This window comes from Brachyhypopomus gauderio, unplaced genomic scaffold, assembly GCF_052324685.1.
Source record: "Brachyhypopomus gauderio isolate BG-103 unplaced genomic scaffold, BGAUD_0.2 sc56, whole genome shotgun sequence".
Classification (NCBI taxonomy): domain Eukaryota; kingdom Metazoa; phylum Chordata; class Actinopteri; order Gymnotiformes; family Hypopomidae; genus Brachyhypopomus; species Brachyhypopomus gauderio.
The window spans coordinates 2547032-2572974 of NW_027506879.1; the positions used below are offsets into that span (position 1 = coordinate 2547032).

Here is a 25943-nt window from a genome sequence, read left to right on the forward strand (position 1 = left end):
CTTTTAATCCTCACACTCAGTGGTGTGTGGAGGTCACACCTCGCTAACAGGAAACATCTGTGGCCGTGTTGCAGTTCCTAGTGAGAGAGTAGACTCGGAGAAACAACACAAGCCTGTACGCTCATACACATTCTATAATATTTAAAAACTGCATTTCTATAGATAAAATTAACTCATGCCTCCAGTTGAACATTTGTTTAGATAGCAATAAAGCAACATAGAATAAACAGATATGAAGGTACACATGCCAAAAAGTGGCGAATATTAAGAGAGCAGTTTCCTGCTGGGATTTTACATTCTTCACTCTTCATCTGAAAACCTTTCAGCTTCTTTATATAGATACAAAAGTCATCAACACAAATACACATTTCACAGCTTCATGAAGGGTAAAAACAATAAATGTACCACCGTTCCTGGTGGCCGTTCGACCACTGCTGCAGCTGTGTTTGGCCATGCTCTGTTCAGACACTCTTTGTAAATATTACGAATGCGCTGAGCTGCAGCACAGAGGCTGGTTGGGTGCAGCAGCACTAACCCCACATTCCTCCTACAGCTGCTGAGCTCCGGCATCTGGAGTCACGTAGCTTCCAATGTGGGGGAGGTGCTGTTCAGAGGTTCTGTTGATTCCTGTGTTTACTCATTCAGCCCAACTTTTCTTGGCACACTTCACTGTTTTACTTAGACAGGGACACTGACATGAGAGAGTGAAGTCTAAATGTGTTGAAGCATGTCTGTGTGTGTGTGTGTGTGTGTGTGTGTTGAGAGTTGGCCGACCACCCTGGACAACCCCTTCCTGACAACACCACAGTTCGCAGAAAGGCAGGAAGTCAAGACGGGGAGAAGGACGAGAAACGTTTTTGTAAAATTGTGTACTTTTTTTCTACTTCTGGACATTTTATATCCTATTTCTTTGCTGGAAGAAAGCAATAAACAGGTTATTTTACCACAGACAGGGTTTCTGTGTGAAGGGTTAAGTGAGACACAAAGAATGTAGGACACTCAGAAAGACATGAGACATGAGGCGTGAGATGAGTAGAACAATGAAGAAAACAGCTGTTGGGACCAAAGGTTCTTGGGCATCTATCACGTAAGTTTCCAGACACACAAACACATAGATGTAATATATAAGAACAGTGTTTTATATCACAACATTATATCACCGTGTTCTCTGAGAATACACACGTAACCTCTGTGTCTTGTGTATCTGCCACTTTGATACACGTTAGCTATTCATTAACAGAATTCATTTACTCTTACCTGCTTGCAATATATATGTAACCCTGTATCACTAGGAGACATATTGCATATTTGGAAGAGAGGAGGAAAAGCTTCGCTTGCCAAGAAAAGAAAGATCTTTAGTTGGACCTATTATTGTACAGTGTACTGTACACAGCAAATAATGACAACCTATTTTTCTCAATATCATAATAACAGCATATAATAATAATAATAATAACACCAGCACATTTCTGGCGCATTAGAGGACCAGGGACTTTATTAACTTTATTTTCCACTAAAATGAAAATTGTATTGAGTGTGTTTTTCCTCAAAAGTGATAGAATTTGTTTTCATCTCTGCTTCTTCAGTCACATTAGTGATCCAGATGCTCTTTTCTGGGGGTTATAAATAGGCCTTTATGATCTTTTTTCTGTTTGAACAGGTTGATTTCTATACCCCACTAAATCCCCAGATCTAAAGATCCTCTTGTTTCTTCTGCAGTCTTCAGTATGCACCATGCTCTCCTCCACTCCTTCCACAGCACCTCCTGCCATTCCCAGACACTCCTCCCCCACCTCCCCCCCCATGTCTTCCTCCACCTCGCCGAGTGCCCTGCGCCCCCGCTGTCCTCCACCCACTTCGACTTCTCTGCTCCCATTGGTTGACATTTTGGACGACTCTGCTTCCCCTCATCGTCCCTGTTCACCCATCTTCACCAGCTGGAGAGGCTTCACTCCATCTCCTGCCCCTCCACCCCTCTGCTCCACATCTTCCTTTCCTCCTCTGCAGAAGCCCATGTTTCCACCCAAAACAAACCCTGCCCAGCAGCCATCGACTGTCCCCCAGGGCTCCTCCGCACTGCACAGACCTCCTCCACGCCCGCGCTCCAAGCCCTCCGCACCACCTCTGCCCAGACCCACACCACCCTTTGACTCCAAGGTCTCTGTCTCACCACCGCTGGCTGACCACAAGCAGAGTCCTGCCCCTCCCAGTATAAGCATCCTGGAGAGGCTGATTAAGACTTGTCCAGTGTGGCTACAGCTGGGTATAGCACAGGAGAGAGCCACTCATATACTCAACATGGAAGCACCCGGGGTGAGTATGTCAGCACTGCTAATAATTACAATCATTTAGTGTTTATTTGCATGCAGTGCCAGCGGTTCAAATATATTCATGTGCATATAAAGCAGTCCTGAGCACCTCAATATGTTCACATAGGCCTTCATAGTGAGGAGGAACACTGGCCAGAAGTTGATGACTTTGTCAGTTCGTCTCCCAGACCAGCAGGGGGAGCCACAGGTCCAGGAGTTGTGTGTGAAAGAGGAAAAGGCCTGTGAGTTCAGCTCATTAATTCAGAAAATGAATGCTGATTGTGTGAGTCCTTATGCATGTTAGATATGGTGTTTGTGTGTGAGTCCATATGTGTGTTAGATATGGTGTTTGTGTGTGAGTCCATATGTGTGTTAGATATGGTGTTTGTGTGTGAGTCCATATGTGTGTTAGAAATGGTGTTTGTGTGTGAGTCCATATGCGTGTTAGATATGGTGTTTGTGTGTGAGTCCATATGTGTGTTAGATATGGTGTTTGTGTGTGAGTCCATGTGTGTGTTAGATATGGTGTTTGGGTGTGAGTCCATATGTGTGTTAGATATGGTGTTTGTGTGTGAGTCCATGTGTGTGTTAGATATGGTGTTTGTGTGTGAGTCCATGTGTGTGTTAGATATGGTGTTTGTGTGTGAGTCCATATGCGTGTTAGATATGGTGTTTGTGTGTGAGTCCATGTGTGTGTTAGATATGGTGTTTGTGTGTGAGTCCATATGCGTGTTAGATATGGTGTTTGTGTGTGAGTCCATATGTGTGTTAGATATGGTGTTTGTGTGTGAGTTCATATGCGTGTTAGATATGGTGTTTGTGTGTGAGTTCATATGCGTGTTAGATATGGTGTTTGTGTGTGAGTCCATATGTGTGTTAGATATGGTGTTTGTGTGTGAGTCCATATGTGTGTTAGATATGGTGTTTGTTTGTGAGTTCATATGCGTGTTAGATATGGTGTTTGTGTGTGAGTCCATATGTGTGTTAGATATGGTGTTTGTGTGTGAGTCCATGTGTGTGTGTTAGATATGGTGTTTGTGTGTGAGGCCATGTGTGTGTGTTAGATATGGTGTTTGTGTGTGAGTCCATATGTGTGTTAGATATGGTGTTTGTGTGTGAGTCCATATGTGTTTAGATATGGTGTTTGTGTGTGAGTCCATGTGTGTGTTAGATATGGTGTTTGTGTGTGAGTCCATATGTGTGTTAGATATGGTGTTTGTGTGTGAGTCCATATGTGTGTTAGATATGGTGTTTGTGTGTGAGTCCATGTGTGTGTTAGATATGGTGTTTGTGTGTGAGTCCATATGTGTGTTAGATATGGTGTTTGTGTGTGAGTCCATATGTGTGTTAGATATGGTGTTTGTGTGTGAGTCCATGTGTGTGTTAGATATGGTGTTTGTGTGTGAGTCCATGTGTGTGTTAGATATGAAAAGTCCGTCGTAAAGCAGTTTTCATCGTTAAGCGTGACCCTAGATTTAGATCCAGTTTGATCGTAAATACAGTATAGAAAAAAACCTAACAATGTTCTCGTGCGTACAGCGTGAGAAAGAGCGATTGCGTTGTCGAGATGGGTGGCGGTGGAGGCTGCGCTGCCTCAGCTTATCATACACAACACTCCACAACACTCCAACACTCCAACACTCCACAACACTCCACAACACCCCACAACACCACCACAACACTACACAAAACCCCACAACACCCAACAACACTCCACAATGCTCCAATACTCCAACACCCCACAACACCCCACAACACTCCAACACTCCACAACACTCCACAACACTCCACAACACCACCACAACACTACACAACACCCCACAACACTCCACAACGCTCCAATACTACATCCCACAACACTTCACAACACCCCACAACACTACACAACAACCCACAACGCTCCACAACGCTCCAATACTCCAACACATCACAACACCCCACAACACTCCACAACACCCCACAACTCCAGAACACCCCACAACACTCCACAACACCCCACAACGCTCCACAATGCTCCACACCACAACACACCACCTCACAACACCCCACAACGCTCCACAACACTCCACAACGCTCCAATACTCCAACACCCCACAACACCCCACAACGCTCCACAACGCTCCAATACTCCAACACCCCACAACACCCCACAACGCTCCACAACGCTCCACAACACCCCACAACACCCTACAACACCTCACAACACTCCAACACTCCACAACACTCTACAACACCCCACTACACCCCACAACGCTCCACAACACTCCACAACACCCCAAAACGCTCCACAACGCTCCAATACTCCAACACCCCACAATGCTCCCCAATGCTCCACAACACTCCAACACTCCACAACACCCCACTACACCCCACAACACTCCACAACGCTCCACACCACACCACTACCCCTCACAACACTCCAACACACCACAACACCCCACAACACTCCACAACACTACAACACCCCACAACACTCCAACACTCCACAACACTCCACAACACCCCACTACACCCCACAACACTCCAATCCTCCACAACACCCCACAATGCCCCATAACGCCCCACAATGCCCCACAATGCTCCACACCACAACACTCCACACCACATCACACCACACCACAACACTCCACAACACACCACAACACATCACACCACAACACTCCACAACACTCTAACACTCCACAACACCCCACAACACCCCACAATGCCCCACAACACTCCACAACACCCCAACACTCCAACACTCCACAACACCCCACAATGCTCCACAATGCCCCACAACGCTCCACAATGCCCCACAACACCCCACAATGCCCCACAACGCTCCACACCACACCACAACACACCACAACACTCCACTCCACAACACTCCACAACACCCCACAATGCTCTACAACGCTCCACACCACAACACACCACACCACAAAACACCACAACACTCCACAACACACCACAACACTCCACAACACTCCACAACACTCCTCTGCGCACCGAGCGAAAAAAAAAAAAAGTCGGTTGTAACTCCGATCTATCGTTAACCAGACCCGTTGTTAAGCGGGGACTCACTGTAATGTCATCTACACACACACTCACACACTAGTATTATATTTGGCTTTCAGGTGAAATTTATGGAAAACATTTTCTCAGGAGTTTCTCAATAAGTTGTCATGTGCCCTTGACCAGCAATTACATGTTGACAATGTCTCGCAAGTTGTCTTATTGTCTGCTGAGGCATGGCATCCCACTCTTCTTGATGGTGGCCCTCAGGTCTTTGAGGTTAGGGGGTACACAGTTCCGAGCCTCTACATGGCAAATGAGCGAAGCCCATAGGTTTTCTATGGGATTCAGGTCTGGAGAAAGTGCATCCATTTGAAGAACCCAAACTCCAGCAGCCGTTCTCCAATGATGCGACCTTAATGAGCTTCTCAACCATGAAGATGGAATTAGGCCTGTGTTGTTCATACAGAGTCACAGTGACTAGGCACACCTCAGTGGCTCAGTGGCTGATGTAAATGGTTTGCAATGGTCTGACATGACACCTTACTGCCTCTCACCTCCTTTAAATGTGTCTGGAGTTGTGTATCATTCATCATCCAGTTCCACAGGGCACTGTTCACAACTGGTCACTAGTGTGGGATGTGGCCACTTTTCTGCCTTTCTGTGACTCTTGCAGTTTCTCTGTATCTCTGTTGCAACCTGCTGATGACACTTTGATACTCTAAGCTCAGTGGCCACTTCCGTCTGAGAACATCCTGTTTGAAGCCTTGCAATGGAGAGGTACTGTTGTTAGGGGTCGTCTTGGTCTCATGACAAAATGTGAACACCATGATGAGGAGGAATGTTTAAATACCAATTCTAATCAGGAAATGTATTGGTCAAATCATGGATCAAACTACTGTTGTGAATATTGCAGTTAAGCTTCTTGTTAGAGAATAGCAAGTTGTGAAGTTGTGGAAAAGGTACTGAAACACTGAACAGTTATACAAATTTACAGAAGGTTAAAAGTACTGAAATATTGCACAATTATACAAGTTTACAGAAAGTTAAAAGTACTGAAACATTGAACAGTTATACAAGTTTACAGGAGACGTTAAGGTTACGTTAAGTTCATTGATGTCACCTGAACTAAACAAGCACCAGACACCTCAGGCCTAACCATAAACAACTCTGTCTCATTTTTTCAGTGTTGTATGTGGAAGGCTCTGTCCTGGTCTTTGACAACATTTTTAAACTTATTGCATTCTACTGTGTCAGCAGGTAAGCATCCAGTCCTCTATATTAATAGTACAGTTGTGTGGTGGCGTGTAGTAATTTGTACCACATCATCCAGGGACATTCTCCCCTTCACCTTGAAGTTACCTCGGACCATCATTCAGGCCACTGATGAAGACATGGAGGTGATCTCCGCGCTTGGCTTAGGTGACACACCACCTCTGCATCACTGCACTCATTTAACTTCTCACAATATTTTGTCATGTGTTAAATGACATTTGACCTCTTGCTCTTAATGGTGTGTTATCCACAGTGTGCCAGATCACAATGTTCTTTAGTTCACATGCTCGTTCCTGTTTGTGTTGTTCTCTGCAGTGTGTAACTGTTTGGAGATGTGTATATGTAAGTTTGTGGCTTCTGCCTTAAATAGCCACATAACATCATTCAGCACTGCATTCAAAGTATAGAACCACAATGACACTGAATAGAAGTGACAATGTAGACTTACATGAAATGAGGGTTAATTGTGGAGCTCAGGCCACACCAGCTGTACTGGAGAGGCAAACATGCCCTGCAAGCTGATTATGTGCTATTGATATGGTGATGTTGCTATGGTGATGTTGATATGGTGGTGTTGCTTTTCATGTTGCCACAGAGTTCTGGAGCTCAATGCTGAACAGTCACTTTCCAGATGATTCAGCTAAAACTATAGCCAGTGGAGATGTTCAGGAAGCCAGTGGAGATGTGGAGGCCAGTAGAGATGTTCAGGAGGCAACAGACCACAGCAGCTCCTGTGAGATTCAGCTTTCCGCTGGCAGCGATCGGCTCTGGTATGTCAACCCAATCTTCATTGAAGAATACTGCAATAGTCTTCCACCAAGCCCTCCAGCACCCATCCTCAGGACCCAGAGCCTTAACACACCTAGTCAGGCTCCTCCCAAATACAGGAGACCCCCGCCACTACCTCCTCGTCCACTCAACGTGTCTGAAGGAGCACCGATGCAGGGCAAGCCAGCCAAAGAGGACCTTACATCAGATGAGTCCGCCCTGTTCTTACTGAGCTCTCCTCTCTCTGTGGTGCCAAAAGAGGAAGGAAGTCAGTGCACAGAGAGGAAGGGAACTCCAGCGACCAGTGCAGACGCAGAGACAGCCAAGCTAGCCCAAACACAACCATCTCAGAGCGGAGCTAGGACGCAGGCTATCTGTGGACCTTCACACAGAATTCCCCCGGTGCCACTCCGACGCAGGCTGTCAGAGAACCAGGCCTCAGGAGAGGAAACCCAGCAGGAGCTTCTGAACAGCAGCGCCAGTGCCTCTGCACTCACAAGGACAGACAGGACGGAGCCTGGAGCTCCTGTGGAGTCTCTTATCTGCTTGGATGACAACAGCATGGCACAGTCAGAGAGACCTGCAGATTCTCCCGGACAGCCGAGACCCATAGAGGAAGAAGCACTGGCAGATACCTCCAACATGTCAAACGGAACTCCCACAGGAACTGAAGTTGAGAAACCTAGTGTCCCAGTACCGCCGCCCAGGAGGAAACGACTGTCTCAAGCTGTGGCCAAATTTAGCCAAGATAACAGTAATACCCTTGGAGGAGCCATTCAAACGGTCACATCCATGATTCCACAGACTACCAGCGTACCCACGTCCATGATTCCACAGACTACCAGCGTACCCACGTCCATGATTCCACAGACTACCAGCGTACCCACATCCATGATTCCACAGACTACCAGCGTACCCACGTCCATGATTCCACAGACTACCAGCGTACCCACGTCCATGATTCCACAGACTACCAGCGTACCCACATCCATGATTCCACAGACTACCAGCGTACCCACGTCCATGATTCCACAGACTACCAGCGTACCCACGTCCATGATTCCACAGACTACCAGCGTACCCACGTCCATGATTCCACAGACTACCAGCGTACCCCTGCCCACACACCCCTCCCTCTGCACCACAGCAGGGCATCCCAAAGGTCCTGATGTCTCTCTGTTCTCCCCAGAGGGAGGTGCTCCACAGCCTGACCATGACTCCTATTCCACTAGTAGCACAGAGGAGGAGACGGACACTATCACAACTGGTGCCCCAGTGAAGAGGACATCCACCATCATGCTGGACCGTGCCAAACAGCGTCTCTCTATGGTCAACTTTTCCACTGTCTTCACAAGCTTCATGAGTGCTGACCACAAGCTGCAGAAACGGATTGTGGAGCTAGCTCGGGATGGGGGCACCTACTTCGGGAACCTTGTACAGGATTACCGTGCCTTTACTTTGGAAACCATGCAAAAGCACTCATCTAGTACAGAGATGCTCCAAGAAATCAGACAAATGATGACCCAACTCAAGAGTTACCTGATCCAGAGCACAGAGCTGCAGAATTTGCAGGAGCCAACAACTTACTCAGAAGAGAAGCTGGGTAATTTATCTGTACAGTTCCTTTACACAATACATTTGTATGAAGTGTCTGATACTTATATATCATCATCTCTAGCTTGTAAATATGCTTGTGTATCAAGACTTGAAAGGCAAAAATATAAAATAAATGCACCAGTGGTCAGAAACAGACCAGCTGGTTAACAAGATAGAGCATTACAAAGTGTGCCCACCAACAGAGGGTTTGTGGTGACCAGAGATTCGCAAAATCGCAAAAAAGTCACGAGTATTCAGACTAGAGTCCAAGTCAAGTCTCAAGTCAATACCAAGACAAACTTAGGGACAGGAGATCTAAAAGAACTGTATTTTATTAATTAGCTGTATTGACAGCTAAGTGACGTAACCTAAACAAACCTATCCGGGTGTTTTCAGGTGCTTTATAATGCACTAGTCACTTAGCCGTCAACACAAGTAATATATATGTTTGATATGGTCATTCCAGTGTAATTTGTTTCCCACATTCTTTACATGTTGGGTCCTTCATTTATGTCCAAGGATTTTAAACTACCTGTAGCCAAAGGTTCCACGTACAGTACTCCAACTGAAACCATGGCAATCTCATTTGTTTACATTTGACGCTTCTCTCCGATTTCGCGCTCGTGGTAAATGATGTTGATACATAACAAGAAATGGGCTGCTTTCCTAATCATTGAAACAAAAGTAAGGAACTATGGCAACATAATATTTTTCTATAACTCGCAGACAGCACTTGGATAACGGACTGTCTCTTATTGGTCATGAGTTATTTTGGAGTCAAGTTGAGAGTCATTAGGGGCAAGTTTCAAGTCAAGTCTGAAGCCTTTTTCTAGGTGACTTCAGTGTGACTTTGAGTGCCCACTTCTGCTGTACATATTCAAATGCCTCTACTGTATGAGAGGTGTAGGTAGTAAAGTGGCTACTCAGTACATGGCAGATGTATCTAATAAAATGGCTGTATGTAGTGATACTTAATGAATAACTATCCTGTCTATAATGTTTCATGTTAGCGTATGCTGGAATATTAGCTCAGAGAGTCTCTGTTGAGCAAGCCAAATGTAATGCAGCGTATGCTGGAAACAACACTCAAAGGGGGAACCCATCCTCTTCTGGTTGGCACAGTAACAACAATAATAATGATATAAACATCAAGCACCAAACAGTACAACAAGTAAAGAAAACAAAAAAGTAAAGAAAGCCCATCCCAAAACCCATCTGACACAGAAACATCTGACCAGGGCAATAGAGGTGGCGGGAAGGAGAGGGTCACAGCAGGGGGGGCATCAGGGGGTGTTGGGAGGCACCATGGCCGTCGAGCCAGTTGAGATTCAGTAATAATAAGTCACTTTTCCAAAGATTCTTCATGTAATGACATAGTGGTCTGGATGCTTCAGATTATGTCCACCTCCATATATGGAGCATGAACGGGCACATATGAAAACCTTAGAATTTGATTCTTAAACTCATGTGAGCTGCACTTTATAGAAAAGATGTCAAAATAGTAAGTACCCTAGTCAAAAAAACATTTTGTTGCAGAGTTGTAATTACTTTCATAAATATTGTTTGCTACTTTTTGGTGGTAAAAATGATTTATTGCTCCTTTAAGGCTACAGATTCACAGATGGGATTAGCGAGTAATTATGGAGTAATTAAGAAGCTAATAAAGACATCTGTGTTTTCCCCTTATACCTCATAAGATGCATTATTATCCAAGAATGTATGGAAAAATATGTTTGATTCTCATGGCTTGGTTTAATGGAGCTTGAAGCTTTTGCAGTGAGAAGATTTAGTAGATTGTTTAATTGAATATATCTGCCCTTCTCTTTAGAGGTAATCATTGAGGCTGCACTGTACAAGTGTGTCCTGAAGCCTCTAAAGGAGCCAATATATAACGGGCTGAAGAACATCCACTCCAGGGCAGGAACTCTGAACAGACTGAGGGAGAACCAGCAAGTTGTCCTGTGCACCACCACCACAGATCTGGGGGTGACCACCAGTGTTCCTGAGGCACCAGTTATGGAGAAGATTCAGGTGAAGCTGGGAAACATGCATCAGGAATACTCACCACAGAAGAAGGTCAACCTGCTCCTGAAGACCTGCAAGATGATCTACGACTGTATGTCTGTGGGCTGTCCAGGTAAGGTGCACTGATTCCTTTACCTTAAACCACATATGTTAAAGTCAAGGCCCGAATTGATTATCTATGGCCCCCTGGATGATATTTAATTACTATTAGAACCGGCCCGCAGGCCACAGCTGCCCGCTGGTGTTTTGCACGCACAAACACTACATTCCCCACAATCCAACGGTAGCCCGCGAAGTCACTGCAGCGCACACAAGCGGCGAGGGTCCGCTTGGCGAAAATGACGTAATCGCAGTGGCTCCGCCCGTGGGCAAGGGCATCGCACGCTGTCGATTCGCGAGGTCGTGCACCTCTCGAATTTTGTAACTTTGCACGCACCAGCACATTAAACTTAACTAAGTTAAATATTTATACATCTATTCGAAATGATTCAAAATAATTCTATTTTTATTCACATTATTTAATGGTTGTTTATTTTCAAAATGCCCAATCTTAACGTCTTCATGTTCTCTTATGTTTCGTCCTGGAATTACAAGAGGCTCGTATTTGTTAACTGTTCAGTCAGATACATATTTGTTGTGAAATGAAGTAGTTACAATTTCAAGCATTTTCAAGTACTTTAGCCTAAATTCCAGCACCTTTCAAACCTTTATTACTTTATTCATTTAATGTACCGTACAGAACATGTTTTCTTTGAAGGAAGTTTGTTCCTTCTGATCTGTTTATCAGGCTATGTGCAATCATTTCAATATGTTTTAATAAACATTGAACCAGTCCGGCCCTCGGCTTGTAGCAAATTTGGTTTTTTGGCCCTCGGTGCATTTGACTTTGACATCCCTGCCTTAAACTATGACCTACTTATAAACTTGAAACTAGCAAAAGGATTCCAGTGTTGGTAGAATTGGTACTTGGTGTTGGTAATTCGTGTGGCTCTTATTCTTGTTGAAGAAGCTGTTACGGTACAGCCCCTGACCCCTCCCCTTTGGGCGTGTGTTTATGTTGTCTACGTCTAGTCGTCTGGTCTGTGTATCTTCGTGGGTGTGGTTGTGTCTGAGTGTGTTCATCAGTCTCACCTGTGGCTCGTCTCGTGATCACTCAGGGTTTATGTGGTTTGTCTATTTAATTTAATCTATTGTCCCGTGCTCATCTTTGTTAGAGTCACCTCGTTTTCAATGTGCTTGTGCTCTACATGCGTTGTCTGTGCATCACATTTAAAAATAAAGCATATCAAGTTTGCTTATTCGTTTTGCGCCGCCTCATTTTGTGGAAGCAAAACAGAAGCTATTTATTTATTTATGACAATGATATTTATTTTGTGTGCAATGTCCTTAACAGTGAGAAATGTGTCGTGTTGATATATTAGTGTTTTAATGTTTTGATTGTTATGTAATATAAGGGCTATGAGGAGGTGCTGTGTTCTCAGGGAAGGCCCATGGTGCAGATGACTTCTTACCTGTGCTGATGTACGTGTTGGCACGGTGCAATATGACCAGCCTAGTACTGGACGTGGAGTATATGATGGAACTGATGGACCCTGCACTACAACTGGGAGAGGGTGAGCGCGCGCACACACACACACACACACACACACACACACACACACACACACACACACACACACACACACACACACACTGTGCTGTGTCTGTCATCATATTCATATTAAGATGTGTGTGTGAGATCTGAGCAGCATGCTGCGTGTGTGTTCAGGTTCGTACTACCTCACCACCACGTATGGAGCGCTGGAGCACATAAAGAACTTTGACAAGCAGGCAGTCAGCAGGCAGCTGAGTCTGGAGGTGCAGGACTCCATCCACCGCTGGGAGCGACGCCGTACCCTCAACAAGGCGCGCGCGTCACGCTCCTCGGTACAGGTAAGAGCAGCCGCACCTGTAGGACCTACACACAGGTGTGCACTGCATCACCTGTAAGACCTACACACAGGTGTGCACTGCATCACCTGTAAGACCTACACACAGGTGTGCACTGCATCACCTGTAAGACCTACACACAGGTGTGCACTGCATCACCTGTAAGACCTACACACAGGTGTGCACTGCATCACCTGTAAGACCTACACACAGGTGTGCACTGCATCACCTGTAAAACCTACACACAGGTGTGCATTGCATCACCTGTTAAACCTACACACAGGTGTACACTGCATCACCTGTAGGACCTACACACAGGTGTACACTGCATCACCTGTAGGACCTACACACAGGTGTACACTGCACCTCCTGCAGGCTTCAGACAATACTGAAGTGTATTTATACATAGAGATATGTAACTACTGTTACATATGTATGATGTTGAGTTCAACAGTAACCAAAACTGCACATAAGGGCTAGTAAACACAGGGCAGATTACACCTTCAAAGAGGACAGATTACACCTTTATACCCATCAGATTACACCTTTATATCAGGCAGATTACACCTTTATACAGGGCAGTGCAGATTACACCTTTTCAAGAATGTCCCTCTGGGATCAATGAAGTATCTATCTATCTATCTTTCTATCTTCATACAGGACAGATTACACTTTCATACAGAGCAGATTATACTATATATATACAAAGACCTACAGCCAGAGAGAAGAAACTTAATGTTTTAAAATGTTTTAGGATCAACGCAGATTACTGCCATCAGTATCATAATCTCATGCTCTCATAAACACAGGCTCCATAAAAACGGACTTAAAACTTAAAACTAATAGAACTTCCTGTCATAAGGAGCTGTTTCCTCAAACAACACAGCAATCTTCAAATTCTTCAACTTGTCCAAAAAAATAAATACATTTGACATTTGTTTCTCTAATCCAACTTGTTTCTCTAATCTAATCTTTCCAGTGGGATGACTTTTGTGAGAAATTTGAGGTTAAAAATGATGCCACAAAGAATTCATACTGTATTATAGTGAACTGGACTGTTTAAAGGCAGTTTTAGGTAGGCATGGGCAAAATGCAAGAATGTTTTAAAAAACAGAAGTGTTAATAATTGTAACGTTTTAGGGGGAACAGGCGTGACGCAAGTGCAAGATTTGATAGATTTAATTAAATGACAGGTAACAGATACAAAAAGGGAAATCAACACGACAAGGAAGTAAGTTAACTACGGAGAACAAGCGACAGACCCATGAATAACCAAACAGACAGAGTAACAAACACATCTCGACAGACCTCTATAAATGTAGAAACATATGCACAAACATGATTAGAACATCACAACAAGACGGCAAAAACTGAACAACAACACAGAGGGGAAACTAACAAATACAAGGAGACCATACGGGAAGCTGAAAACAGACACAGAGTACAACCGAGACATATAACAGACACAGGAAACACATACGGTGAGGTAAACCAGAGCGAGGGCAAGGAAGACAGAGGGATGCACTTACTAACAATGACCGACACGGAGGACTGAAACAGAAGGGAAGATATACACTGAACAGGGGAGTGAAACGAGGTTCAGGTGTGGCCACTAACGACGGGGCGGAGCAGACAGCACAGAACCGGGGAACTAGGCGGGACCAGAGAGGAGGGCGGAGCTGGACGTAACAATAATAAATTTTGGTCAGGTAACAAAATGGAAACCGAATGTACTAGAGAAATGCAAAATCAAATCAATATTTGGAGTGCTTCATGGAAAATTCATGTTTAGGAACGTAAAGTGTTACCGGAGCGGAGCTCGGAGCGGTCGTTTTCTGCATGGTCCTAGCGCTAGATTCGTCGCTATTTAAATATTTCTTTTTAACCGTTCAAACTGCAGAGCAGGGCCGGCGCCAGGACATATACAGTGAGGGGGGCGTCAGAAAATTTCGGGGGGGCGAACGTAAGTAGTTGAGCGGGGGGGGGTGCGTGTAACGATTGTCGAGCGGCCGAGGGGGCACCATGTAGCGATTGTTGTAAAATAAATGGGTCTAGCCTACATTTTATTGAGCATGCTTTTTTTTCTTCAAGTATCAAAGTAGAACAGCTTCCTCAAGCAGTCATTGATGCATTTTGGAAACAGGAGATGAGCCCCTGGTCTAATGCACCCCCTGTATTAAGAAACCCTATCTCAAAAACTGACTTTTAGTCATTACTTGGGTAGCACGCATATGAGCCATTTTAATATAGATTAATCTAGATAAATCTAGATTAATTTCAAGATTTCAGTGAGATTAATCTAGATTTAAAAAAATCTATGCCCACCCCTAATATATATATATATATATATGTAACGCAGCTCGCCCTGCGGAGCAAGGAGGTGGACACAAACTCTGAGGAGAGCGAGATTTAATACAGGGAATACCAAAAGTAGAGTCGACATAGCAGGCAGGGGTCATAACGTTAGGGCAGTCCGAACAGGAACAAGAAACAGGCATGGTAAAACGAGAACAGGGAAGACTCACGGACCGGGCAGGAACAAACAGATGACGGGAAACAGAGAGCTTGAAAACAACGAACGTGAACGCACAGACCAACTGATTACACAAGACACAAGGCACAAACCAACAGCATGAACAAAACCACAGATAACCAGACGGGGGAATTGCAGGGACTGATATACATGAAACTAAACTAGGAACAGGTGATGGCAATGACACGGGCGTGGATACCAACAGGGAATCACGGAGACAAACGAGCAGGGCGGGATCAACAGGCAAGGAACACAGACACGAGGGAATCCGGAGTGACAGCTAAGGGAGGGGGCGTAGCCCTATGTGACAATATATATATATATATATATATATATATATATATATATATATATATATATATATATATATATATATATATCTACTTCAGGACTCCTTGTTCTTATGACTATATACATATAGTGCAGATTACACCTTCACCAAGACAAAACTGACAACTGGGAGCGCATACTATGTTCAAATAAGCAGATCATGCTGTGTTATACAGCGAGTGTTCACAGGGTGGCCAAACAGATTAATTAATGGCCAAACAGATCCTGTCGTTACACACAATAAAAGTAAGAATTAAACTGTCTCTTCAACATATTTTTCATTCATTAAAAATTATAATGATGTGAATTTCACATAAACACTCTACTCTGCAGGATTTCATCAACGTCTCTTTCTTGGAGGCCTGTTCCAACACCAAGACGCTAGGCATTCGCTCCAACACCACTGCACAAGACCTGTGCACACAATGTGCTGAGAAGTTTGAGGTGCTGGATCCAGATTCCTACTGTCTGAGTGTGCTAGTGGACGGAAACTACCAGACCCTGACCCCCGAGGAATTCCCACTCGCTGTCAAATCAAGCCTGCACCACAGTGAACAACGCAAAGAATACTACTTTGTGTATCGCCATGGACGTTGGCCAGGACAGGAGCCTGCCAGTCAGACAGGAGCTGGCAGCCAGACAGGAGCCTGCCAGTCAGACAGGAGCCTGCCAGTCAGACAGGAGCCTGCCAGCCAGACAGGAGCCTGCCAGTCAGACAGGAGCCTGCCAGTCAGACAGGAGCTGCCAGTCAGACAGGAGCTGGCAGCCAAACAGGAGCCTGCCAGTCAGACAGGAGCCTGCCAGTCAGACAGGAGCCTGCCAGTCAGACAGGAGCCTGCCAGTCAGACAGGAGCTGCCAGTCAGACAGGAGCCTGCCAGCCAGACAGGAGCTGCCAGCCAGCAGCACCGACCCTTGATGCAGCAGATGCTCTAGACCTATGAAAGTGAACAGGGGGAAGTGGTTTGCACAAAGACCTACAGTCAGACAGAAGAAACTTAATGCTTTAAAATATGTTCTAAAAATGTTCTAAAATATCCTCATGTTGTCAGTGAGTCCCGAAGGTCTTCTGCTCTCTACTCTAAAAATGTGTGATCATTGCAGATTACTGCCATCAGTATCATAATCTCATGCTCTCATAAGCACAGGCTCCATAAAAAACGGGCAACCACTTAAAACTAATAGAACTTCCTGTCATAAGGAGCTGTTTCCTCAAACAACACAGCAATATTCTAATTCTTCAACTTGTCCAAAAAGATAAGTACATTTGACACTTGTTTCTCTAATCCAACTGGAGATCTTTCCAGTGGGATGACTTTTGTGAGAAATTTGAGGTTAAAAATGATGCCACAAAGAATTCATACTGTATTACAGTGAACTGAACTGTTTATTGGCAGTTTTAGGTAGGCATGGGCAAAATGCAAGAATGTTTTCAAAAACAGAAGTGTTAATAATTTATTGTGGTCAGGTAACAAAATGGAAACTGAATGTACTAGAGAAATGCAAAATCAAATCAATATTTTGAGTCACTTGCGATACCTGCTAGCTTTGAGACAACTCATGAGGGAGGTGGTTCCCTGTGAACAGGGAACAGGTCCTGCTCCTTGAACTCACCACAGGTCCTGCTCCTTGAACTCACCACAGGTCCTGCTCCTTGAACTCACCACAGGTCCTGCTCCTTGAACTCACCACAGTTCCCTGCTCCTTGAACTCACCACAGGTCCCTGCTCCTTGAACTCACCACAGGTCTCTGCTCCTTGAACTCACCACAGGTCCCTGCTCCTTGAACTCACCACAGGTCCCTGCTCCTTGAACTCACCACAGGTCTCTGCTCCTTGAACTCACCACAGGTCCCTGCTCCTTGAACTCACCACAGGTCCCTGCTCCTTGAACTCACCACAGGTCCCTGCTCCTTGAACTCACCACAGGTCTTCTGTGGGTGGTGGCTTGCTCAAATCATTTTGTGTCTTCATGTCATCCCAGACAGACTGGATGAGATCTGGGCTCTGTGGGACCATATCTCTACTTCAGGACTCCTTGTTCTTCTGACTCATCACTTCAAAGATCTGGAAACCTGTTTCCATTTGCCTACACCTCAGTTCTGCATATAGTTGAGTTGCTTTGTCTTGTTTCCATGGTGAAAGTTTGGCTTTTTAGTTGCACTTCTTTCATGAAGTCCACTTCTGCGCAGACATCTAAGAACAGTAGATGGGTGTGCCAGTACTGGGCCAATTCAGAGCTGATGGTCCTGCTGGAAGTAATAATGATGTGTCTCATATGCTGCACTAAGTTTCCTTTGCCAATCGTTGCATATATAGTATTCAGTTTTGCCCATTTCTTTTTGCCTTAATTTGTGATATCTTGAAAACTCCAACCTGTTTTGAAATATTTGCCTGGAACAGATCTTGCTAGTATATGTATATGGTATATATATATATATGATATATATGCTGGTATATGACCTTGTATGGTATATGACCTTGTATGGTATATGACCTGTGACATGAAACCTCACCTTCTCACCTCAACTTCACATAGCAGAGCTTGACTGTTCCTCACCCACTTACATTATATATTTTATATATATGTATATAAACTTTGGAATCCAACCCGACTCGTGAAACAGAATACAGTTTGTGTAAACAGAATACAGTTCGTGCTTCGGTCACATGGCGCTAGTTGGCGTTAGTTGCCATTGTTGTTCAATGGGTTTTAAACCATTTTGAGGCTGTGTTCCAAGGTTTTGTTGTATTTTTGTGTTTTTTTGTGTGTTTTTTGTAGTTTTAGACAAATACAATAGAGCTGAAAAAGTAAATACAAAAATAGAGTTGAAAAAGACGATCATAGAGAAGTATGATAAAGGCATTCATGTGACGGACTTGGCATTGGAATTCAACTTGATGGTTGAGCCCGGATTAATTCATTTTCAGTTATTTCTTATGGGGAAAATTTATTCGGAACTCAACTGCATCACTTCGCTACGCTTCTGGAACGAATTTGCGTTGAGTTCCAGGGTTCTACTGTTATGTAATATTATATATAATCTTTTATATCTATCTATCTATCTATCTATCTATCTATCTATCTATCTATATATATATATATATATATATATATATATATATATATATATATATATATATATATATATATACCAACACAAAGTAGAACATAATTGTGAAATGTATTGACGCCCCTGTACTCTGATACCACTAAATAAAGTCCAGCACAATCAGTTGCCTTCAGAAGTCATTTAATTAGTTAATAGAGTCCAGATGTGTGCCATTTTAATTAGTTAATAGAGTCCAGATGTGTGCCATTTTAATTAGTTAATAGAGTCCAGATGTGTGTCATTTAATTAGTTAATAGAGTCCAGATGTGTGCCATTTTAATTAGTTAATAGAGTCCAGATGTGTGCCATTTTAATTAGTTAATAGAGTCCAGATGTGTGCCATTTTAATAAGTTATTAGAGTCCAGATGTGTGCCATTTAATTAGTTAATAGAGTCCAGATGTGTGCCATTTAATTAGTTAATAGAGTCCAGATGTGTGCCATTTTAATTAGTTAATAGAGTCCAGATGTGTGCCATTTTAATTAGTTAATAGAGTCCAGATGTGTGCCATTTTGTCTCAGTCTAACTTCACCTGTTCTGTGAAGGCCCCTGTGGTTTGTTAAATAACACTATTGAACAAACAGCATCAAACAGTCATGGGCAGTGTTGGTTTGGTGGTAGGGAACCGGTCTTGAATCGAGTTGTGGGTTCGATTCCCAGACCTGAGGCCATGACTGAGGTACCCTTGAGCAAGGCACCTAACCCCAACCAGCCCCCTAGTAATCACTAGTGTGTGTGTGTGTGTGTGTGTGTGTGTGTGTGTGTGTGTGTGTGTGTGTGTGTGTGTGTGTGTGTGTGTGTGTGTGTGTGTGTGTGTGTCCTCTGACCTTTATAAGCTCTGTCTTTTCCTTTGTTCAGAGCTGCTTATTGGATGAATGAATGTCTTGGTTTGTTTGAATATTTCAGGTTGGTGGTACATGCATCTCTGTCATTAGTGAGTTGTAATTCTGTGGGCGTGTGTCTACGTCGTCTGCGTCTTGCCGTCTGCGTCTATGGCTCCTCGTGGGTGTGGTTGTGTCTGCGTGTGTTCATTCGTCCCACCTGTGGCCCGTCTCGTAATCACTCGGGGCTCATGTAGTTTGTCTATTTAATGTGCGTTCGCGCAGTGTCGTGTGCTTGTCGTTGTCTTTAGTTTGCACGTTGCATGTGTGTGAGTTTCAGTGTTTTCTGTGCGCGTATTGCGCAACACAAACTTCAATAAAGCAGTGACGTTGGCTGCGTATGCAAGGATCCGTGTCTCGTCCTTCACACTGCACCCCAGCGTTACACTTGTTACTAACCTGTTATGGATATTTGTGTTGGCTTGTTGACCCTGGACTGTGACACCGACTCTGATTATGGATCTGGCCTTAATAAACCTGCTCTACTCAACACTTGTGTCTGCCTCATCACAACTCCCTAGAACCACAGTATATATTTAATTTGTGATGTACACAGTGTGAAGCACCTCTATTATAATTTGACCTTTATCTATCGACTTTGACATCGACAAAAAATAATGTCACACACTATTGATATCTTTGACATTTCTTTCTTTACTTTTTCTCCCCTGAAGCAACTTGTGTCCACATTTTCTGTCAGATCTGGTGAGCACTTTTGTCAGTGGAGCACCAGAGGTGAGAATCCATGTGAAGGAGAACCTACCAGCCCAACACAGTCAGCACAGCACATCCAGCACAGCCCAGCACAGCACAGCCAGCCCAGCACAGCACAGCACAGCACAGCACAGCACAGTCAGCCCAGCACAGCTAGCAGAGCACAGCACAGCCAGCACAGCACAGCCAGCCCAACACAGCCAGCCCAGCACAGCCAAGCCAACACAGCCAGCCCAGTACAGCCCAGCACAGCCAGCCCAACACAGCCAGCACAGCACAGCCAGCCCAGCACAGCCAGCCCAGCACAGCCAGCCCCACTCCTGCTATTAATCAGTGCTGCAAGTTCCACATGTTCTTGCTAGTACACCATCAAGCATTTACCAAAACTGCATGCTGGTCTTCATGGTGACTAAGGCTAATCTTAGCCTCACTGTCATAATTAATGCAGCTCAGCGCCTCCATCTGACCTGCCCTGTTTCTAAAATCACGTCAGCCATTCCACCTTTAATGTGCATTTCCCCAACTAGTCTGTACGCTGCTTATCCAAAACTGACTGTGCCTTTCACTATTTCTGAAGAACGCCTTCATAACTACCCTGAGTTTACAGTTTACATGACTAAACTGCACAGAGATATTGTAGATTTAGCTGAAAATAACTTACCTTACACCAAGGTCTGCTGGCCTTATACAGCTGCCAGCCACAATCTCTCTCCTCATTAAGAGAGCCCATATCTCTCCTCACTGAGAGCTGCTCTCTCTCCTCACTAAGAGATCTGATACCGACTGAAGAAGGCCATAAGATCAGCCAAAACACTGATATTGTAGATTTAGCTGAAAATACCTTACCTTACACCAAGGTCTGCTGGCCTTATACAGCTGCCAGCCACAATCTCTCTCCTCAATATCTCTCCTCACTGAGAGAGCCCATATCTCTCCTCACTGAGAGCTGCTCTCTCTCCTCACTAAGAGATCGGATACCGACTGAAGAAGGCCATAAGATCAGCCAAAACACAGTACAGAGAGAAAACGGAGGGATTCTACTCTACTGCTGACCCCAGGCATATGTGGCAATGTCTGGACCAAATCACCGACTTTAGGTCCAGGCCCACCAACACCATCAGCTCCTCAGACAGACTTCCAGATGATCTCAACGCGTTCTACACCCGCTTCGAGACATCAACGCCCCCCCAATATCATCACCACAAAACACACACACACCACTGAACCCCACTCCTCACCACCTGTCATTTCATCAGCCCAGGTACACAAAGCCCTGAGAGGAATCAAACCACGCAAAGCTGCAGGACCGGACAACATTTCTGGTGTGTGCACAATGTAAATAGCTCTACTGTATTGCACTACCATTCCAAACATTGCACATCGTAAATAATTTTGTATTTGTATTTTGTATTTCTTGAGAGTATGTTTGTTTTTATATTTCCATAATTCTTCTATTCTTTTTATTTCTATTTACTTACATTATTACATTCAGGGCGGACAACAAAGGGAAGCTTGCTCCTGTCACGGTGAGGCGGCCCCCTACCGGCCGCCTCTGTCCACAGCGGCTGTGTTGTTGTTGTTTTGTGACGTCGTGTACGCCCCTCAGGTGGGCGGAGCCCGTGATCCGTTCCCACCTGATGGTCGTTTGTCTGTCTATATATGTCTTGTCTTTGTACCAGTTGACCGCTGGTCATTATATCCTTAATTCGGATCTATTGCACGGGTTTTAGGTTTGCACACTTTATATTAAACCACCCTTTTTCCCTGAGACTTGGCGTGATCGCTTCCTTTTTGTTGCTCACACCTGCCCGTCACAGAATGACCAGCCACCCTTCGGAAGCCGCAGAGTCTCTTTACTTTCTCCTTCGTTCGTGGTCATGTCTCGTGGTAAGTGTTTGTCTGCGTGGTGTTTTGTGAAGAGTTCCGCCGTGCTTTTGTGTTGTCTGTGGCACGGCGAGGACCAGGGCTGTCTGCCCTGGGAAAAAACTCTTCGTGTTTGTCGTTTGTTTGTTGGAAGAGCTCCGCCGTGCTCGTGTTGTGTTTGTGGCACGGCGAGGACCAAGGCAGTCTCCCTGGTAAGCTCTTCGTCTTGTGTGGTGTTAGTGTGTCCAGGTGAACGGACATGAGGATCTGTGTGCGTGCGCGTTTGTTATATGTTAAGTGTTTTGTGTGTGTGACGCGGTCGCCGCTCGTCACTGTCGCCTCGCTCCCCGTGTGTCATGTGTTTTATGTGGGGAGCGACTGCGACTCTGAGCGGCGCGTCACCGTCGTTTATGTGTAGTGCACGCAAGTATCGGTCCCGTTCGTTCAGTGTCTGCGCACTAAGTTCTGTTTGTCGAGTCTTTGTGTGCATGTTGTGTCCTAACGTGTTGTCTAATGTTTGCGTGTAATTCCACGCATGCTCCTCCCCCTGAATGTGTGTTTGGGGGAGGACCGGCTGTGGTCCCGTGCCACGGGGAGTGGCACGGAGGGCGTCGCTCCCGAGGGAGGCCCTGACCAGGTAAATGGGGGGTTCTCCTGAGTTAGGATGGAGACCCCTCCCCCCTGGAGGGGGGATCAGGGTAGTGCGCGTTTGTGTTCTGTGTTGGTGTGTGTGGGTGTGTGTGTGCATTTGTGTTTTATGTGCAGGTGCTTCTCCCTGGCGTTGAATCGTGGCATCCCTGGACCTTGTGGGGGTCTCCAGCTGGCAGGAGCCCCCTTATGTTGTGGGGTGACCGGAGCCCGGTCGGAAAGAGCCCCTCCCTAGAGGGCTGGGGCCCCCGGATGTTTGGGGACCATGGGGCTCCGGTCTGAAGAGCTCCTGCACAGGACGGAGACCCTTCCACGGGGTCCTGGAGGTGACGTAGCCACGCCCCAGGGAGGTAACCTGCACACACATACACCCCGGACGGACAAGGAGCCGAGGCCCGCCGTCCTCGCACCTGTGGGGCTATGCGGCTTAAGGCCGGTTAGGGCGTGAGGGCCCTGTGACCGACCGGGGCGTGGTTTTATCTTGTTGACGGCCCAGTCGGTCCAGGGTCCCGCCCAGGGAGGTGAGCTGACTAATGTTATGTGTTTTGTGTTTCAGCTCGTGGACTGCAGGAGGTGTGTCCCTGCCTGTCCTTGCCTTCCTGCCCCTTCGTGTTGTTGTGCAGCCGCTGTGTGCCACACACCCAGTGGAGGGGAGTGCGGCTTGGTGGGGGGGTCTGTCACGGTGAGGCGGCCCCCTACCGGCCGCCTCTGTCCACAGCGGCTGTGTTGTTGTTGTTTTGTGACGTCGTGTACGCCCCTCAGGTGGGCGGAGCCCGTGATCCGTTCCCACCTGATGGTCGTTTGTCTGTCTATATATGTCTTGTCTTTGTACCAGTTGACCGCTGGTCATTATATCCTTAATTCGGATCTATTGCACGGGTTTTAGGTTTGCACACTTTATATTAAACCACCCTTTTTCCCTGAGACTTGGCGTGATCGCTTCCTTTTTGTTGCTCACACCTGCCCGTCACAGCTCCTTACTGTGCATATGACAATAAAGCTTTGAATCCTTGAATCCTTGATATCTCTCCTCAAAGAGTACGGAATATCTCTCCTCACTAAGGGACCCAATATCTCTCCTAAGCCACTAAGTCTGCCTACCTCTTTCTCTCATTAGCTTAATCAAATCAAATCAAATCAAAGTTTATTTGTATAGTGCTTTTCACAACACATGTTGTCACAAAGCGCTTTACAGGATTTACAGGGTTTAATCAAATCTCCAATAGAATTGTTAACTCTATAAAATATATAAGAGGAAATTTGTAAATGTGTGATGAATATTGGGTTTCAATAAATAAAATAAATTCAAGAAATATTTGTACTGCTGGCACAATGAGAAATATGCAAATGGGTGGTTGACATGACGTGGCTTTTTTTTGGTCCAAAGTGTCAAATATACTTAAATTATAGAAAAATATGTAAAAAACTGTGGTTATTGTGACGAACGGGGTGGAGTGAAGGACGGGACACAGAATCCTTGCTACAGACGTCACTTTTAATATTTCCACACACAGATTGCGCAAAAGCGCACGAGGAACACTTGACATACACACAGAAACGTGTAGACTCTAGACAACGACGAGCACAGGACACTGCGCGAGCGCACATTAAATAGACAATCCACATTAGCCCCACGTGATTACGAGACGGGCCACAGGTGAGACAGATTATCACACGACATAACCACAACCACGGAGATCCACCGATGCGGACGATGCACGTGGACAACGTATACACACGCCCAAAAGGGAGGGGCCGGGGTCCTCAACGTGACAGTGATATTGTTCAGAAAGTGCTGTTTTATATGGATTCACAGAGCATTCATGGGATTAACATTCCTATTTTTCACAATTTTCAGCCAAACTAGAAAAACCTCATATGGAGCGACTGTCCCAAGCACATTTCACAAAGTTAGATTTTGAATTAAAACAAGAAAATTAATTAATTTTCTGTTTACTCAATAATATATTGATAACCCAGATGTCTACTTTTGAATATGCTTGACTAAAAGTTCAGGCATAACATTTTGAAGCCACCCTTAACTAAAACATTTTGTCCCAAAAATGGATGTCATATGGTGTGACGCCATATTCCTTTTTTTAAACGGGCAATTGTTTGGAGACCTTTGGGGAGTGGGGGTCCTCCTTCTTTCAGGAGATAGAAGAAAGCCTCAGAGAGACACTGAAAGTTACAAAGTGAGTCATCGCTCATGTTTCATGTTCATGTTTTCAAAAAAATCAAGTATATCCAGCAATCCTGCTTCAGTTCCCTTTTGGTGTGTCTTTTGGTGTGACACATATTACACAAAAATCCACAAGTTAAATTGCTTTTCAGTCAGTATTACCTTTAAAACTATATTGTCACATTGTAGTTAGCATGGTTTTATGGTGTTAGCGTAAAGGCACATTGCTTAATGTTTCATGCTAAGTACATGAAACCTCATATGGTGTGACACATCATCATAAGGTGTGACAGGGTTTTCTAAGTACTTGAAACCTCATATGGTGTGACACATTATCATACGGTGTGACAGGGTTTTCTAAGTACATGAAACCTCATATGGTGTGACATCATCATAAGGAGTGACAGGGTTTTCTAAGTACATGAAACCTCATATGGTGTGACATCATCATAAGGAGTGACAGGGTTTTCTAAGTACATGAAACCTCATATGGTGTGACACATCATCATAAGGTGTGACAGGGTTTTCTAAGTACATGAAACCTCATATGGTGTGACACATTATCATAAGGTGTGACAGGGTTTTCTTGTCACACCATATGATCATTTTGTCACACTATATGATATGAACTGTGCATAAATACATAAATAATGGTCTTGATAAATTTTTATAGTTAATAGTTTGTTGAATATTTTATACTTTTAATATATTTTGATAATATATGATTATATTATTCACATTTAATATCTACACCAACTCAATTTGGTGAATCACTGCTATCCC

The 25943-nt window shown here is 44.8% G+C and overlaps 1 protein-coding gene across 2 annotated transcripts; it reads left to right on the forward strand.

Moving 5' to 3' along the window:
- The first annotated feature begins 682 nt into the window (after window positions 1–682).
- Window positions 683–18863, forward strand: rin3 (Ras and Rab interactor 3). 2 transcript variants are annotated; one of them, XM_076987735.1, is made up of 10 exons: window positions 683–1087; window positions 1661–2313; window positions 2437–2551; window positions 6494–6566; window positions 6640–6728; window positions 7177–8952; window positions 10774–11082; window positions 12452–12583; window positions 12739–12902; window positions 16096–18863. In XM_076987735.1, the coding sequence occupies exons 2-10, from the start codon at window positions 1735–1737 to the stop codon at window positions 16702–16704; spliced, it is 3846 nt and encodes a 1281-aa protein (XP_076843850.1). In that variant the 5' UTR covers window positions 683–1087; window positions 1661–1734; the 3' UTR covers window positions 16705–18863. The 2 variants fall into 2 exon arrangements, with proteins under 2 accessions (XP_076843850.1, XP_076843851.1); XM_076987736.1 differs by having other exon boundaries at window positions 1720–2313.
- The last annotated feature ends 7080 nt before the right edge of the window (window positions 18864–25943 follow it).